This window comes from Beta vulgaris, chromosome 3, assembly GCF_026745355.1.
Source record: "Beta vulgaris subsp. vulgaris cultivar EL10 chromosome 3, EL10.2, whole genome shotgun sequence".
Taxonomy (NCBI): domain Eukaryota; kingdom Viridiplantae; phylum Streptophyta; class Magnoliopsida; order Caryophyllales; family Amaranthaceae; genus Beta; species Beta vulgaris.
The window spans coordinates 49999383-50018512 of record NC_079204.1 but is presented as its reverse complement, the minus strand read 5'-3'; the positions used below and the strand labels follow the sequence as shown (position 1 = coordinate 50018512).

The window sequence follows — 19130 nt, the reverse complement described above, 5'->3', positions numbered from 1 at the left end:
AAAGTACAAAAAAGGGGAAGAGGGATTCGAACCTGTGACCTATCGTTCACAGCACCTCAATCTTAACCACTAGGTCAAGATATCCTTGGTTTGTTCCTAGGTTAATTGAATGAGAATGCAATTGTCTTTCCGACGTCTTCTTTGTAATTTGCATTCTTATCTCCAACATATTTTCAATAGACAATCTATTTATTATAAAATTTTTTATCTTTCTCACTTGGAATCTTAGCAGTATTCATACTTAGAGAGAATATTCCCAATTTTTTTTCAATTTATAAGAAAAAATATAGTCATCTGGGGTCTTGTTTGATTCGTCTCGATTAGTACATTATTAATATTCAATAGTCATAATTTTTATTAATATATAATGAAAGCTATTTAAGTTCAAATAGGTGTATTGGAACGCGCACATGAAAGTGAGAATGATAAAAAAAACAGAAGGAATATTAAAGTAGAAATCATACATGACACATGGCACTTTTTATTTGGAATTTTACTGTCTAAATCATTTGAAATAATATATTATAGGTAATAAAAATCTTCTACACAAAAATAATATAATACTCCCTTCGTTTCCTAAAGATCTTACTTCTTTCCGTTTAAGTGTGTTTCCAAAAGATCTTCCCTCTTTTACTTTATTCCTTATTTGGAAATTTTTGTCCCCTTTTTACCCTCTCATGTCCCTATCATATGGTCCACCATTACATTATTAATTGAACTTTACTCCCTTCCTCTCTCCTACTTCAACTTTTTTTTTTATTTGTTTATTAATCTTAACCCCTTTTTCTCTCCTATTTTACCCACCCCACACCCCATTCGTATATGTAGGAACAGTAACAAGGAAAATCTTTAGGAAACGGAGGGAGTATTTATAAAAATTCTTAAGGGAAACGATAAGGCCAATGCGAGAAATAGTGGTCAATGGACGAACCCAATCAAAGCAACATTATTTACAATATATATGCTTTAAAAGGTAGTTTCTCCCTTTGGTGTCCCCTCCAGATAACAATTGGGGTCTCACAGTCACTAGCTAATGTATATTTCTCTTTTGAGCTGTGAAGTGGAAGAAAAAGGGATGTCATAATTTGGTTTTTGAATAAGACGAGCTTTTCGTTTTTTTTTTCTTTTTGAAAAATTCTAAAAATGAGAGTGTACAAGTGTGGAGAATAATTGTGTTAACCTCATATGGTTCAAAGTGTGGATTATGCAGCAGTAGGGTGCATAATGCTCATTGTGCACTCAAAAAGAACATATTATCTATATAAAAGAAAATGAACATTTTTCAATAACTTTTCTACATTAAAAAAGAATACACTACTTAAAATTAAAGAACGTGTAAATTTGAATTTATAAAAGAATGAAGGTTATAATAAAAAGAACATATAATAAATGAACATCTACACTTAAGATAAAGGAACATATACCTTTTAAATTTAAATTTGAAAAAGGAATCTTTAGTTGCAAAATTTAAGAAAGCAAATAACGATGATTTTTTTAAAATTATAGACTTTAAAAATGATAAAATGATGTAGTTTAGAAAAGGGTGCACCATGCTCTACATGCACTTGGGTGCATGTACTTATTTGCGCATATGGTTAACCCTGACTTTCAATATATATAGTGTTTACAATACAGACCTATGACTAGTAAAAGATTATTCTACCCTTTACATATAATGTTACTTTATTACACCCCCTCAATCTTTATGGGGTGAAACAACGAATAGATTGGTACGATTTTCGGTAAACAAGTCAGTAAATAAGCCCTTAGTAAAAATGTCAGCAACCTGAGACTGAGTAGGAACATGTCGAACTACAAGCCCTCCACTGGCAACCATTTCTCGAACAAATTCATAATCAACATCGATATGTTTGCTACGATCATGATGAACTGGATTAGCAGTGAGATAAGTAGCAGGGACATTATCACAATAGACAATCACAGGACGACGAAGAAAATGGCCAATGTCAGCAAGAAGTTGCTTGAGCCAAATAGTATCTGCAGCTGTGTATGCAACTGCCTTGTATTCAGCTTCAGTGGAGGATTTAGAGGCAATAGATTGCTTTTTCGAATGCCAGAAAATGAGATTCTTCCCAAGAAAAACAGCATAGATAGTAGTAGAACGTCTCGTGTCAGAGCATCCTGCCCAAGCTGCATCACAGTAGGCAATTACAACAGGAGGAGAACTGCTGCTATATAAGAAAAGACCGAAATCCAAAGTGCCCTGCAGATATTTGAAAATTCTTTTCATAGCATGAAGGTGAGTAGTACGAGGAGCATGCATAAACTAAGACACCATATTAATAGCATAAACAATATATGGACGAGTCATAGTTAAGTATTGCAATGCGTCAACCATACTACGATAATCTGTAGGATTAACAAGAAGTTCTCCATCAAGTAGAGACAATGTGACTCTAGAGACAATAGGTGTGACAGGAGGGGACGACGCAACGATGCGGCGTGGCCTAGACCTAGACGATGGAGACCGAGACGCAGGGGCCAACGATGGCAGGAGCACGGGAGTCGGGTTGGGCTCGCGTGCAACATTAGTAGGACTCTAATCATAAGACAAGATCATGGGGGAGGTATAAGGCACATTAGATGCGGAACCAACTAAAGTACGATACAGAAACTTATGTTGATGAAAAAAACATGACGACTAGTGAAGACTTTGTTGGTAGTAGGATCAAAACAATGATACCCTTTATAATCCAGTGCATATCTAATAAAAACACATGTTTTAGACTTAGGTTATAGTTTGCGATTTTTAGAATTCAAGAACATAGGGAAGCATTCACAACCAAATGTTTTCAAAAAATGATAGGAAGGGGTACGACGAAATAATTTTTCAAAAGGAGAAACACCCCCTAAAACCGAGTTGGGTAACCTGTTAATGGTGTAGGTGGCAGTATATGATGCATCAACCCAAAATTTAGCAAGAATATCAGAATGAATTATCATAGTACGAGTGATTTCAATGATATGATGATGTTTGCGTTCTGCAACACCGTTTTGAGCTGGAGTATGAGGACAAGATTTTTGAGAAATAATGTCATTGTCATGAAAATGTTGTAGAAGAGGGGAATTATCAAATTCCCTACCTCCATCACTTTGTAAAATTTAATCTTGCAATTAAATAGATTTTCAACCATCTTTGAAAAACAAGAAATTTAGAATAAGCTTATGATTTATGACGTAAATGATAAATCCATGAATATCTCGAGAAATCATCAACAAACACAACATAGTAACGATATAATTGATTTGATAAAATAGGAGATTATCAAAGATCACTATGAATTTTATATAATGGATATGAAGAAATATGCTCAACTGAATCAAAAGGTAAACGGTGTATCTTTCCTAACTTACATCCCACACAATCATCATGAAACTTAGAAGTATATGTGATAGATTTATTTTAACATAAAGTTCCTAAAACGCTAGAGGAGGTATGACCCAGACGATCATGCCAGACGTCACCCGATTCCTTAGTGGCTAGGAAAGTAGGAACTGATGATGCAGGAGGGACAACACTAGGCTGAAGAGGGTAGACACCTTGCCTACTGGATCCCTGGAGCAGAACCTCCCACGTTGTCTGGTCCTTAACAGAAACAAAATTTTTATCAAAACTCACCACACAATCATTTTCTTGACACAACTTGTTAACTGATAATAAATTATGTTTCAAGTTAGGAACATGACAGACAGACAAACGACAACTGGAGGGGACGACCTGTAGTTTTTAAGGTTAAATTACCAGTACATTTAATAGGGAGTAAGGTATCATCACCAACTACAACAGAACTAGACCTAGTATAAGGGGAGTTGTAGTAGAAAATTTACCCTCCTGAGGGATCATGTGAGATGCAGCTCTCGAATCCGGGTACCAGACTAAATCATTAGCTTCACCACCAACAGACAGTGCAGCTAGGGCTTCAGTGACACTTTCAGAGGAAGAGGGAACAAAGCTGAAATTGAATCGTTAAGGACAATAAGCAGCTTGATGACCTGGAAACCAACATAAACCATAAGTATCGGAAGTAGGGGTAGAGTTTACATTGCTACTTGATGAATTATTCCCTACTAAAGACAAATCATTAGTAATATAATCTAGGCAAGGCATACAATAGGATGATATGTTAGAATATTTACTCGTACCATTTAAGCGTCCTTGATTAGCATTGTTGTTGTTGTTGTTTCCTGAGCCACGAGAATTATTATTATTACCCCAATTGCCACCACCATTACCACGAGTATTCTGATTATTGTTCCCCCCACAATTTATGTCGTTTCGGCCCCTATTCCTCCCTCCAGAATTAGACTTTGAGGAGGAACTTGATCCAGAACCAGTAGATTGAACACCAAGTAAGGCATGATAAGAGGAGGAATCAGATCCATCCTTCGAATTTATCAAATGTTGTTCATGAAGAAGCAACTTTGGACGCAAATCATCAAAACTAATAGCGAATGGATAATGCAGCAAAGTAGTGACAATGTGATCATACTCAGAATCATGATCCAGACCAAAAAGAGTATACTGAACTAAATCTTGGTTCGACACAAAATAATGAATGGCAGCAAGTGAATCAGCAATAACCTTGATGTCACGTAAATAACCATCCATAGACTGGGAAGCAGTCTTTTTAATACGAGTTAGATGTCCCTTCAATTCCATTGATCTAGCCATACTAGCGTGCATAAATCTAGTTTGTAAACGAGCCCAAATTTCCATAGAAGTAGATAAATCATGCACATCCATAAAAACATCTCTAGACAATGTGGCAAAAATCCATGATTTAAATTGTTGATCCACACGCAAATATTCATAAAATTGAACATTAGGAATCATAATACCATGTTCATCAATAATAGTAGCAGGAGGAATGGAAATAGTGCCATCAACCATACCAACCAATTGATGGGAAAGAAGTAAACAAGTAATATGGGTTTTCCATAACAAATAATCTTCGGGAGAAGAGAGTGTGATAGTTATCAAATTACTTAGATTAGGGGCAAAGATTGGAGGAAGTGCAAATACAGAAGAAGTCTGCGGCATGTTGAAGGGCTGGAAGAGGCCGGTTGTGGTCGACGGCGCAGAAGAGGGCGGGAAGCCCGACAGAAATCACTGCTGGTAGTGCGACGAGGAGGTGGGGGAGCCACCGATGAGAAGGGCCGACGAGAGACCACCGAGGGCGCCGAGTAGGCGCTGGCATCAGGCCGGGACGGCAACGCAAGGGCGTCGGTGTGCGTCGTGAAGAACGACGAAAAAGGCTGCAGGGCACCGATTGTGCACGCCGGCGGGGGCAACGGTGGGACGGAGGTTGACGCCGGCGAAGTTGGCGTAGAGACAGCATGCGCGGCGGAAGCTTGAGGTACAGGATCCATCGGGAAAAAAAATTTATTTGAGAGAGGAAAATTTTTTTTTTAAGAAAAACCTAGGCTGTGAATGTGATACCATGTACAAGTATGGAGAATAATTGTGTTAACCTCATATGGTTAACTCTGACATCCAATATATATAGTATTTACAATACAAACCTATGACCCGTAAAAGACTATTCTACCCTTTACATATAATGTTACTCTAATATAGACCTATGACCAATAAAAATTTATAGGACAGTTCTTCACAAAAGCATGTTATTTTTTTTTTTTTTGACAAGGAGAGAAAACTAAGAGGTGTCTACCCAAGAGACACCCCCTAAAACACCACTAAGGGTGATTATAATAAGCAACAAGAACAGAAAAAACGAAGAACAAAGGAGCAGAAAGGAACTCGAGTAAATGCTCCGCCACGGCATCACGCCATCACCCCAGGCCCAAATCGACGTCGAACCCTTTGCGGGGGGAAAGACAAACACCACCGAAAATGAATAAGCTCCCAAATCCAGCAACCAACTAAAACGCGAACACGATCATGCCAATAAGACAACGGCAACCATGAACCACCGCGAGAACAAACTAAACTCGAGCAATGATGCCCGAATTGGAAAGAGAATAGACAGGAGAGGAGCTCGAGCTATAAAGTAGTTTATAACAAAATTTCCTTTTTTAAACAAAAAATTTTAGATATTATTTTTAAATTGACAAACTAGTTTTATAAATTCTAATGCAAAATTTTTTAAATTTTTATCAATTAAGTTTTTTCTGATAGATTTATGTCGAGCTAGACTCATATCCAAAACTACTAACAGCAAAACAATCCGACTTGCGTGGACCCCGTTCATACTAAAAATAGTGTGGAACAGGCCCAGGCACGTGACACTATATCACTTTAACATACACTATATCACTTTAACATACACTATATCATTGTAACATACACTATATTATTTTAACACACACTAAATCACTTTAACATACACTATATCACTTTAACATAAACTATATTTTTTTTTTTTTTAAAGTTTTAACATACACTATATCATTGTAACATACACTATATCATTTTAACACACACTATATCACTTTAACATACACTATATCTCTTTAACATACACTATATCAACATAACATACACTATATCACTTTAACATACACTATATCATTATAACATACACTATATCACTTTAACATACACTATATCACTTTAACATACATTATATCACTGTAACATACACTATATCATTTTAACATACACTATATCATTTTAACATACACTATATCATATCAATATACACTATCATAAACTTACGTAATATGGATCGGGTGCACTCTAATTAGTGTGCACCTGGTTCATATTAATTTTTTTAACAGCAAAATGACAAAAAAAAATATGGCGAGCAGGAACACCTACTGTGAGTAAGACGCCTTGCGAGGCTGGCTCAGCATTGGCAATTCTCTAACAAATGCCGGCCCACTGATAGTAAGCCACGCACCTTGCATTATTGTTTATTAGGTACCTTGCACTATTATTTATTAGGTAGGTTTGCTAGATGGGACAAACAGAGGGAAATGAGAGGAGAAATAATATAGCTTGGAAGATTGTAAAAGGAAAAAAAAAAAGTAGCTCAGGTAAGAAACATTATTTACATATTTGTCGGTGTTATATTAGAGCACTCGAGCAACACAAGGATGTAATAGTTGAGAGGGACCCTATATAAGCATATAAGAAACCTTATCATTTGATTAAAGAAAAAAAAAACCTTATCATTTGTCAAAGAACAAGAAAGGCAAAATTATTGACCGATGAAATGTAACAGTGCAGTATCTCAAGTGAGATACTAAGAGCGGGTTGGTTTTACTTTATCTAGAAAAATTAGAACTTAGCTTTACATGGTTTTACCATTTGGAAAGACAACTTTCAAAATGGTTGATTCTGATTGTCAGATCAATAACGCCTCGAATAGTGTGTCATCTGCAAATAAGAATTCATGTGTTGTAACCTGAAAATCAACGATTTTCCACCAGACACGTGGACTCATCTGGGACGCCCGTGTGCCTCCTCCCCTGCTTACACATAAAAAATACCAGGCCAAAAGAAGAATAGCTGAAGTACAAATCCCTGTTTGAGAAAAGTACCAGCCCATCTCCCTTGCTTGGTACACACTCAGGCCCAGGATTTCAAATTACATTGACATCTGATTGGATGATGTATACTTCTCAATTATTGCTTGCCACGTGTTATGCTCCCATTGTTTAGCTAATCAGGTGCCTTTAAATTAGGCTAAGGGCACATCAATCACCCCGAACACTATAAATAGTCCTTGAAATCAAGAGAAATATATGTTTTTCAAAGCAGTGTACTATTACTCTGTCACAATTCTCTCTCTGTACTTTCTCTCTCTAAACTTTCCTTATTACAAATATACCTGACTTAAACTTTAGAGGGGAAGCCACCACTCAAACCTCCAGGGTGGGTCCCTTTTTGCAGGTTTGGGAATGAAGGGATCTTTGATCAGTATATTGTTGCACAAGTCTCCATTTGAAGAACCTGTTGTGAAATAGCAGTATATTTACTAGTAAAGCACTACGTAACATCACGAAAGCTGGTTTATTTCTTTTTTATTTTTGTTGATTTACATATATAAAACCAGTTTTTTGCAAAGAAAAAGCACAAATATAATACTTTATCCGTTTGATTTTAATCTACATACATTGGTAGAAAAAGGTCAATTTGCGTCGCACAAACACGGAACCGACGCAAAAATATTATTTGTGTCGCACGCAATGAAGAGTGCGACGCACAACATGGGTCCAGGTACGAGCTGTAGTCATAAAAAGAAGATTTGCGTCGGACAGTTTGAAGCACGCGACGCAAACGATCCAACAATGTGCGTGGCACGTACCCAATTGTGCAACGCAGATGGCACAAAATAAGTTTGGGTCAAGCTTTGCGTCGAGTGGGCCACGACATACGACGAAATTATGGGCTTCCCATATTTAATGTGCAAGTTTAGAGTTTCTCTTCAAACTCTATTCAGCCTTTTGTTGTCTCTCTCTCAAACCCTTCAATTTCATCAAGCGTTTTCTCTCTCACTTCATCCAGCCGTTTCTCTCACTCAAACCCTTCATCTCTCTCACTCAAACACTCTATGACTCTCTCATCTCTTTCGCATCTCATCTTTCTCTCACTACCTTCAATTCTTTCGAATCTCAACAACAAAAGGGTTCGCGGTGTTCTGTGGCGAAGGTAAAAGGGGATCTCCAGCATACAAGATCTCATCGGCGATTGCTTTCCTTATTTACTTCGATCGACCCATTCTGACGAGCACGAACACAGGGAGGAGAGAGAAACGAACACAAAGGACGAGCACGAACTGAAAAAAAGTTAACCCTAATTTTCAATCGCGAGATTTTGTAATTAGTTTTATTTCTAGAAATTCAAGGAAAAGGTCAAGTTTAACTTTTTTTAGTTTGCATCTCATTAGATGTAAAAATTTCTGTTTTTGTATAATTTATGTAACTGTGTAATTGATTTTTTTTTCCTTTTTGTTGATTTGCTGATTTTTCTGTCATTTTTGTATTATTTTGTAATTTTTGTAATATTATGTAATTTTTTTATTTTCATTTTCTGTAATTTTGTATTATTCTGTAATTCAACTTTTTTCAGTTTAGTTTCTGAATTGCTGATTTGAATTCATTATTAAGTTGTGGATGAATTGGGCGTGAATTATGATGCTGATGATTTAGCCTCGTTGTGGATGAATTGTGCGTGGTTGATTAGCCTCATGTGCGTCGCACTTAGCACTACATGCGACTCACATGAGCTTGGCTGCTGGCATTGAAAAGCCTCATGTGCGTCGCATGTAGTGCTATGTGCGACGCACATCAGTCATCTGGGTCGCATTTAAGTCTTCATGCGACGCAGATGAGTCTTGCCTCTATGACATGGGCAAGGAGTCATCTGTGTCGTATGGTAGGCGGAGTCCGACGCAGATAGCTAATTAAATGCGTTGCGCTGTTGTCGACGCAGATCCTGTATTCTGATCTGCGTCGAAGCCTGTGGCGTCGGACCTATGTACGACGCAAATAGGCGCCTTGCATCCGACGCAAATCGTCTATTTTGTACTAGTGACACTTGATATTTTACACTATTAACAAATTTCACTTTGACCATCATTTGTTATTTATACGCGGATGAAAATATAGTCATGTGGGATCTTGTTAAATTTATCATAACATGTATTTTATTAATATGTACTTTTTATAATTTTTACAAATACAAAACTAAAGATATATGTCCTCAAAATTTTACATTAACATGTACGAAAAGTGTAAGTGCGTAAATTAAAATGAAACGGGTTATACGATGCAGACATGCATTTTGAACAAACGAATGGTCATCATCATTGATTGTTGTCATAATTGAACACGTGGAGTATGCTTGCTTTTCTTTTCATTGATGTTCTTTAAGACAATTCAACTCTAATATTTGTTGGAACAAAAATTTGATTGGTAATAAAAAAAATTTGGGGCAATAATTTTTGTAAAAAAATTATACTAATGATTATAAAAAAAATTTAGCTATAAATTGAGTCCAAATTTGATGTATTTTACCATACTTCTTCTAAAACTATTTTCCTTTCTAATTAATTTATCCTACAATGTCGTGTTATTGTAGTTTAATTAGGATCATATATTCAATATCATTTAATTAGTATCTATTAATTAGCTTAATTTCGTTAACGCAATTTAATTAGCATAACTTGTAATCATATAAATTGTAATTTTTGAATTACTCATACTCTTTTCGTTTTTATATGTAATTGTTGCTTTGTAAATATGGTTTAGAATTATTGGTTTGTAATTCTTGTTGTTGTTGTTGTTGTACGTTGTTGTCATCCTTGTATATTGTTGCTGGCCACTAAAAGCATTTGTACTTAACTGGTCTCATCAAGGGGTAAAACCGGATCAGTTAATGATATAACGTATTCGGTTTTCTTTCCTTGACTAGATTGGTTGAGCAGGAAGAACAAAAATGATGAGTTGGTTTGACTGCATTAAAGAGTATCAATGATAATGATTGTGTCTGACTTTTCAGGTGGACGTCATATATACTATCTCTTTTAAGAAAAAGGTCAAGATATTTTGTCCATTTATTTTTTGATTGAAGTATTTGATCAATATACCATTTTAAACTTGTTTAGAATGTCAAGTTGAATTGAGAAATGATTCTTAAATTATTTTCTTTTGTAATTTTTTTCATTCCATTAATTAGATTATTAAGTATAATATAGTATTTTCACAGGGGGGACACCATCTTTCTCCCCTTTCCCTTATACTTCCTCCACTTCAAAATAGTTGCACCATTTAGCATTTGATCACTATTCATGAACCAACTTTGACAAGTTTTTCTCACCATTATATAAGAAAAAACTTAGTCAAGTGGGATCTTGTTAAATTCGTCTAAATATAAGGATTTCAAATATCAACTTTTTATAATTTTTACTTATACGCAACTATAGATATTAACATAAAGAAAGCGTAATGTAAAAAACCAAACGGTGCAGCTATTTTGAAACGGATGAAGTATAATAGGGATAGAGTCCCCAATGAACTGGGAAATGTGGGAGAAAAGAAAAACCAGTAGGAAAAGATGGAAGTATATAAGCCATATTATTTTCCTGAAATACATCTTGTATCCACATTCCCACCATTATTTCTCTAATTTTTTGTTAAATTTTTCTTTATTTCCTGAGGATTTTTTTACTTCTCAACTTAACAAAAGAATGAATATGAAGCAAAGTATGGAGAAGGAATCAAGCCTCAAAGCTGATGAATCTGTGATTCAATGCCTTGAAAACAAAATTGCCACCTCAAGTTCTCCAATTTCTTCCCTAATCTACACCCAAGATCAAAACCCTTCTTATTCTACTATTCTTAACTCTCGCATTCATAATCTTCGATTTATCAAAGCAACAACACCAAAACCACTTGTCATTGTAACCCCTACACATGCATCCCACATACGAGGGGTAATACAATGGGCAAAACAGCAAGGCCTACAAATGAGAATCCGAAGTGGGGGGCATGACTATGAGGGCTTATCTTATGTCTCTAATGCCCCTTTCTTCATTCTTGACTTAGTTAACCTTCGCTCCATTGATGTCGATATCGAGGAGGAGACAGCATGGGTGCAAGCTGGAGCAACTTTCGGAGAAATGTGCTATGAAATTGCTAAGAAGAGTAAGACTCATGGATTCCCTGTTGGGGTGTGCCCTAGTGTTGTGTAGGGGGACACTTTAGTGGGGGAGGATATGGAAATATGATGAGGAAGTATGGACTTACCATTGATAATGTAATTGATGCTCAACTCATTGATGCTAATGGTAGGTTCCTAAACCGCAAATCAATGGGTGAAGACCTATTTTGGGCTATAAGAGGAGGTGGAGGAGCTAGCTTTGGGGTTATACTTTCTTACAAGATCAAGTTAGTCCCAGTTCCTGAAGTTGTGACAGTTTTTCGCGTCTCACGGACCATGGAAGAAAATGCTATCAGCATTGTCCTTCAATGGCAAGAGATTTCAAGCATAATAGATAATGACCTCTTTTTGAGGCTAACGATGGATGTCATAGATGGAGGTGATATGATCAATAAGGGAAAAAAGATGGTGAGGGCGACGTTCATTGCATTGTTTCTAGGTGACTCTATGTTGGATTATGCTCCAAAATTAGTCAAATAGTTTTCCTAATAGTTAGGATTAGTTGCTAATAATTAGTTAGTGGGTTAACAAGTAGTGATCTAGATAATGGTCTAGTTAGTGGATAGCAAGTAGTGGGCTACATAGTGGATATGTTTAGTAGTGTTTGTATGCCTATTTAAGGTTGTTTTGTTTAGTTATTTATGAATGAAAATATATATTAGTCTTTCTAATTCTTTCAAGTTTCTCTTTCCTCCTCTAATAATCTAGATGGTATCAAGTCCAGTTAGTCCGGAACGGGAAAGAGATGAAGCAAAAAAAAAAAGAAGAAGAGAGATAGAGAGAAAGAGAGTATTAAAAACAAAATTGAGTAAAAAGAAACAAGCAATGCAGCTTGATTTCATTGTTTGTGAGCAATTTTTCTGTTTGAGTGAAATTTTTTTATGTTTAACCATGAAAGTAATGGTTGGGTGTGATGTGTTGTTGCGTGCCCTTTTTAGCCCATGAAAAGGGATTTTAATCCTGTGAAGAAGAGGGCATAAAAAATTGTTTGAGTTGAAGATCGAGTAATCTTTACGAGTGTGTGGAAGTCGTACTCAACGCAGAGACGATTTCCAAAGTTGTAGTAGTGGATGTGGTCAAATTTGCAAGACTACGTCAAATAGAGTTTATGGAAAGAAGTGCTCCATTTATTGAAGGTTGATGAGAAGTGCATCAATAAATTTAAAGTTGGTAATGAGAAGTGCATTACATTAGGAAGAGAAGTGCTTCCATGTTAATGGAGAGAAGTGCTCCGTGAAAATAAAAAAATGAAGGTCCATCATGTGGGAAGAATTACCAAGAATCAAGATTGTGACATGATGTTTAATGTTGGCTCCTACAAATTTTGAAGCAAGGGGGTGTGTTGGATTATGCTCCAAAATTAGTCAAATAGTTTTCCTAATAGTTAGGATTAGTTGCTAATAATTAGTTAGTGGGTTAACAAGTAGTGATATAGATAATGGTCTAGTTAGTGGGATAGCAAGTAGTGGGCTACATAGTGGATATGTTGTTAGTAGTGTTTTGTATGCCTATTTAAAGGTTGTTTTGTTTAGTTATTTATGAATGAAAAATATATAAAAATGTAGTCTTTCTAATTCTTTTCAAGTTTCTCTTTCCTCCTCTAATAATTCTACACTCTACAAGGCTTAACTCATTGATGAGAGATCAATTTCCTAAACTGAAATTGCAAGAGTCCGATTGCCATGAAATGAGTTGGATTGAGTCTGTTCTATTTTGGGCGGACTATCCTAGTGGTGCTCCGTTGGAGGTGCTCCTCCAGAGGACACCTAAAACTTTGTCTCATCTTACAAGGAAGCCCGATTACGTGAAAAAACCTATCCCAAGAGAAGGATTGGAATTTATATGGGGTAAAATGGTTGAGCTAGAAACTCCAAGGCTCACATTCAACCCATATGGAGGAAGAATGAGCGAAATTTCTGAAAATGAGACCCCTTTTCCACATAGAAAAGGCAACTTGTACAAGATTCAATACTTAACCACTGGGATGAGGAAGGGAAGGATAAAGAGAAATACTACATTGATTTAACAAGGAAATTATACATCTACATGACTCCGTACGTGTCCAAATACCCAAGACAAGCATATTTTAACTATCGGGATTTAGATTTAGGGGTTAACAAACATGATGGTATTAGCAGCTTTTTGGAGGGGATGAAGTATGGAATTCAGTATTTCAAGGACAATTATGATAATTTAGTGAAGATTAAGACCATCGTTGATCCTGATAACTTCTTCAACAATGAGCAAAGCGTTCCTGCTCTTCCCACGTGAATTAAATTAATAGCATCTTAATGTGCTCTAAATTGTGTTGTAATGTTGTGCGAGCCTATGAAGTACTTTGTGTTAACCATATTGTCGGTTGTTCTATGTGCTAAGAATAAAAGGAAAATTTACATGATAGGTCCAAGGTTTTTAAGTTTCTTTAGAATGGTGGTGGGACGGGTCAAGTAGGAGACCTGCCCCATCTCCGCCTTAGTGGGGCGGGTATGGGTCTAGGTTTGGCGGGGATGGGGATTAAAATCCTACCCGCAATGGGTGGTGGAGCGGGTATGGATTTTATGCTATCCCCACCCCATTCCCGTCCGCCCCGCCCCATCCCCGTCCACCCCGCCCCACCCCCGTCCACCCCGCCCCACCCCCGCCCGCCCCACATATATATGATTAAAATTCTATTTATATACTTACATTATTAATAATTTTATCTTGCAAAATATAAATATGTGGGTATGATGTAGATACAAAGAGGATGCAGATATCCATGCGGGTGGTGGGTGGGGATGAAGTGGGTATGACGCGAGTATGAAGCGGGTGCGGGTACCCATGCGGGTGGTGGGGCGGGGATGGGGATTGGAATTTTATGCGGGTGCGGGTGTGGAGGTACCATCCTCCGCACCCACCCCGCCCAATTGTCATCCCTAAGTTTCTATATGTTAGTACTTCTCAAATGCAACTATGTATCGCAGCCTCAAGTTTTTTAGTTATTCTATCATAGAGACTAATATATCCGTTTTTTTTGCTAATTAAGAAAGTAGATTAATGAAACCACAATTTTACAACCTAACCAAACCTAAAGGGAGACAAACCAACTGGGTTGGACTCCGACCTTTAGGCAGGTAAAACAAGCCATCTTAGGCAACTAATTACAATGTTCTAAATCAATTATAATCCTTCCTATAAATCTTTTTAGGTAACATTGCCCAAATTATAGCTTTTGTGAGGCATTTCATGTGTTTCACAACACATCTGACACTAGGAATACATTGCTGCAAGTAGCTAGAGTTCCTACTATGTCGTATCAGGTATACTAGAGTTGTAAGTCCAGCTAATATTACTTGCCTTTGAAACTTGGATCTTCTTCCATTCTGAATGTTCCAGAGCAACTGCTGCAAATCAGTAAAATTTGATGAAATTCTGACCCATTCTTTAAGGTGCTTCAAACATCACTGCTGTATTGACAAGTGAAAAACAAGTGCCCATGATCTTCCCTAAATTCAGCACAAATCAGAAACAAATTTGTCTGACTTATCCCATACTGTTCTAACTTTGCAGTAGTTTGGAGCTTGGATTGCACAGCTAACCAAAGAAAGAATCTATGTTTGGGAATAGATAATCAATTCCAAACAATTTTATTCCAGGTGACAGATTGTTGCTCCCCCAATAAGTTTGGAATATACACTTTTAATGGAATAAGCGGTCATACTACTAAGTTCTGTGTGTGAAAAAATCTGCTTCATTTGTTCTTTCACCATACAAATCCACTTCCAATACCAGCTTGCTTTCTAATTATGAACAAGTATGAAAGCATTTACTGATAGACGATGATTCAACTCCCCATTGCGTATTGCTACTTATCGGATATTAAATGCATTTGTTTCTGTTTGTTCCTACAAACCTAATTATTCCATTATTACCAACAAAATAGAACAAATATCAACCCTTGTTTCTAGATAATCTACAGTACAAAAGCTTATTCAGTGATTTGACGTTTAACATGTGTTATGTAACGTTTAATTGCTTAACCAAGGTTAGTGCCTTAACCTAAGTTGTTATGATGCTCTACCGACTTTTAAGATTCTACGAGTTCGGTATTTGGGTGAAAAGCTTAATTTTTTAGTTATATGGAACTATCTCAAAACAAGAAGAGCTATTATAAGCTTGATATGAGTTTAAAAACACTATAGTACAAGACATAATTTAAGTAGATTTTAAGTATGTCATTTACCATACCTTGAATGCGCCATGGACATTATAAAAGACATAGTAGGTTATTAATAATGACTAAAGTATCAAATAATTTCCCATCTACTCTTTATCTTAGTGTTGGGTATTGTTTATGCCAAATTCTGATCAGGCAGAACTTAGCTGAGGATCTACAGCTAATGGAGATGCAATAACAAGGGATGCTAGCTACGGAATTAAAAGAGGATGCAAAGAGAAGACAGAGACACCAAGAAATGGTGACGCGGAAAACCCCAAGGAAAGGGTAAAAACCGCGGGTGGAATTGAGTCCACCAATCCACTATGTATGAAGATTACAACTTATGGCTAGCAGCCAGCAGCTTATAGCTTATACTAAATACACTTGTAAATATTTGTGAAAGTAAATGGAAGTGTTCTAATGTAAGCGATGTTCATGAACTGTCTTTCCCCCAATACTTCTACTCCTATTTATATCCATACATTTATTGTAACGTTGCTTTACATGTTTACGTTGCATAACTAATCTCCTAATATGATGCCATGATCTCCTAATATCAAGGAGTATCTCCACTTCTGCTTAATGACTTCGTCAACCCTATTTTGTAGGCGTAACAGCATAATTTGACTTGATCTTGATCAGTATCCAATGCTCTTTGAATCAAATTTATTCAACTCCCTTCATTTCTGCTTGCTGTAGCTGCTAGCTGATAACTTCTAGCTGGGACGGATGTATATCCTGCAGATTCAGCTTAGCAAAATTTTTAGGACATAACAATTGCCCCTAACTTGTGATGCCAACCTAGGCGCAACTGAGTTAAAATCGCAAGTTACCAACCTAAACAAAATACTTGTTAGCAAAAAGTTCAAAAATAAATTTGCGCTATCTTAGAAGATTTTTATCTTTTTCTTCGAGAAAAGATGTTTGTGGATAAAAATTTTCTACTTCAAAAGATAAACTCATCTAACCATTTGAAAAGATAATTTTCTTGGGAGAAGATAAAACTATCAGATAGTTGATTACTTATCAACAGTAGAAAGATAAATTTTAAGCAACATTAAATACTTATCCGTTAGCTTAGGCTGCCGTTGAGCTACCAGTATTTAAAGACCTCTCAGCCCTTCTTGAACTTTTACTTTGCTTCTCTGCGAATTCCTTTTCTCCTCAGGTAAACCTTCTCTCTTTCGTTTGTTTCCTCAAGAATTTTCTTTTAGATCTTTCACTTTTTTTTCTGATGGGCAGAGCTATAGATGACGTTGCTTCATCTGTTACTGAGCGAGATATAGAGGTGCTCAAAGTTTTAGGGGGTTTTCCTGAAAATACTCAGATCATACTTCCCACTTCTACATGCAGACCCGAAATCTGCCCGGAAGACTACATTTGCTATTATGAACATCCTTTCTACCTAGGGTATAATTACGAGTTTTCTCCCCTCACTAGGTCCTTTATGGAGGTTTTACACCTATCCCCTGTCCAGCTGATGCCGGCTTTTTGGAAAACTTGCTCGACTTTAGAGACCCTAACTAAAACATGGCACAACCCCTTTTCTTTAAACGAGCTTTTGACCGCCTATAGTGTTAGAAAATCAAACAAGGGTTTCATAACTTTTAGGGCCAAGGCTCCCCTCCCCCCGTTGATAGAAGGTACAATCGCTTCTGACTCTCTATGGAAGACTAGGTATTTCTTCGTAGTGAAAGATTCGCTAGGCGAAGCTGGGAACCATCTAGTTGGGGGTTGGTCTAATAAAGGTACTTATCTGTTCAATTTGCGTTTTGCTCCTAAAAATGAATTAACTAGGTTCTTACCTTGTTTTTCTTGCAGGTCTTGGCCCCGTTATCTCCCAGATCCCTGAACAAGCTGAGAGATTACCTGAATTGCTCAAGTTTCCTGTTGAGGAACGCACCTTCGCAGCTCCTAGCGAGGTTCTACCCTTAGATTCCAGAGCATCTTCTCGCACTAACTCGATGTCGACAGGTAATTTTGTTTTTGGTGCAGATTTTACTTTGCTCACAACTCTTAGATATTAGGCCAACTAATTTTTCTCATTCATGCAGCTCCAGCAAGATCCAGTAACTTGTCCGACGAGGATGCAATGGACAGGCTCAAGAATAGGAAGAGATCAGCTGCTTCTTCTGGGCAGTCTCAGATTGAAAGAGTTCCTCGCAAGAACCTACGCTCATCCTCCATCCCAACCACCATTGACATCACGACTGATTCTCCTAGGGATGAGGTCCTTGTGAGCTTTCCTGCTGACTTTCTAGCTGAAGAAGGTCTAGAAGGTGGGATCTGGCCTGCAGCTGACAAGCTCGTATTTCCAGCTGCACAAAAGAGGTTAAAGGGACAGGACCCTGAGGTCATCCTGAACCATGCTGTCCAGCTATCCCTACAGGTTAGTAACATCTTTTGACCTACTTTAAATCAAGAAAATGATTAATGCGCTTATACTTATGATTTTTATTGCTTCGCCAGCTTTCCCAGAGTTGCATAGCTGCCAGGGACAGCTTGCGGACTGTTGCTACCCTTCAGGATAAGGTGGCTCGTCTGCAAAAGGACAATTTGAGCCACCAAGCTAAGCTGGAGAGGGAGAAACAGTCCCGGCTGGATGCTGAGAGCAAGTTAGCTGCTGAGCAAAAATTGATGGAGAAAGAGAGGCTGGAAAAAGATGAGAAGATAGCTGAGGCGGAGAAGGAAAATGCACGCCTGGCTGCAGCTGTAAGAGAAGCTGAGGAGAGGGCTTTAGACATCCAAGCTGAAGCAAAAATTATCGAAACTGCGAAGCTAGCTTTCCTGATTAAGTTCAAGAAGCTAGATGACAAGGGTGTCAATTTCTACATTGACAGATTCCTCAAGCTGGATTCTATGACCGCTCTGGAAGCTTTAGCTACAGGTGGCAAAACAAATGACTCGGAGAAGTCTACAGCTGAATCCCCTCCTTCTCTCAACCAGCCAGAAGGTGTTGTTCTTGGTGACAAGGACAAGGTTGCTGGCGATGACGCCAGCGTGATCTCTTAATTTCTTCAGTACTTTCATCAGCTTTTCTTTTGGAACAATTTAGTTTTAATTAGCTTGGACTTTTACCATTGCCATAGGGGCAATGTGTTTTTGTAAGAACATATTTTCTTTCAGCAATTTAATCGTTTGAACTTATGTCTTTGCCTTTTGATCTTAGCTATTGATACTTTGATGAGTACTTAAGTTACATGCATGCTTTTTGATCTTAGGTATTAGAACAACATATTTACCTGGGGTAAGTGTTGTTCAACTTAGGTTGGGCCCGTTTCC

The 19130-nt window shown here is 37.3% G+C and overlaps 1 protein-coding gene and 1 pseudogene across 1 annotated transcript; both read left to right on the top strand.

Moving 5' to 3' along the window:
* The first annotated feature begins 11039 nt into the window (after window positions 1–11039).
* On the top strand, window positions 11040–14072 carry LOC104889295 (berberine bridge enzyme-like 8; annotated as a pseudogene).
* A 3835-nt stretch (window positions 14073–17907) lies between these two features.
* Window positions 17908–18912, top strand: LOC104889349 (uncharacterized). Its single transcript, XM_048640565.2, has 2 exons — window positions 17908–18237; window positions 18318–18912. Exons 1-2 carry the CDS (start codon window positions 17941–17943, stop codon window positions 18858–18860), a joined length of 840 nt encoding a protein of 279 aa, XP_048496522.2. The 5' UTR covers window positions 17908–17940; the 3' UTR covers window positions 18861–18912.
* The last annotated feature ends 218 nt before the right edge of the window (window positions 18913–19130 follow it).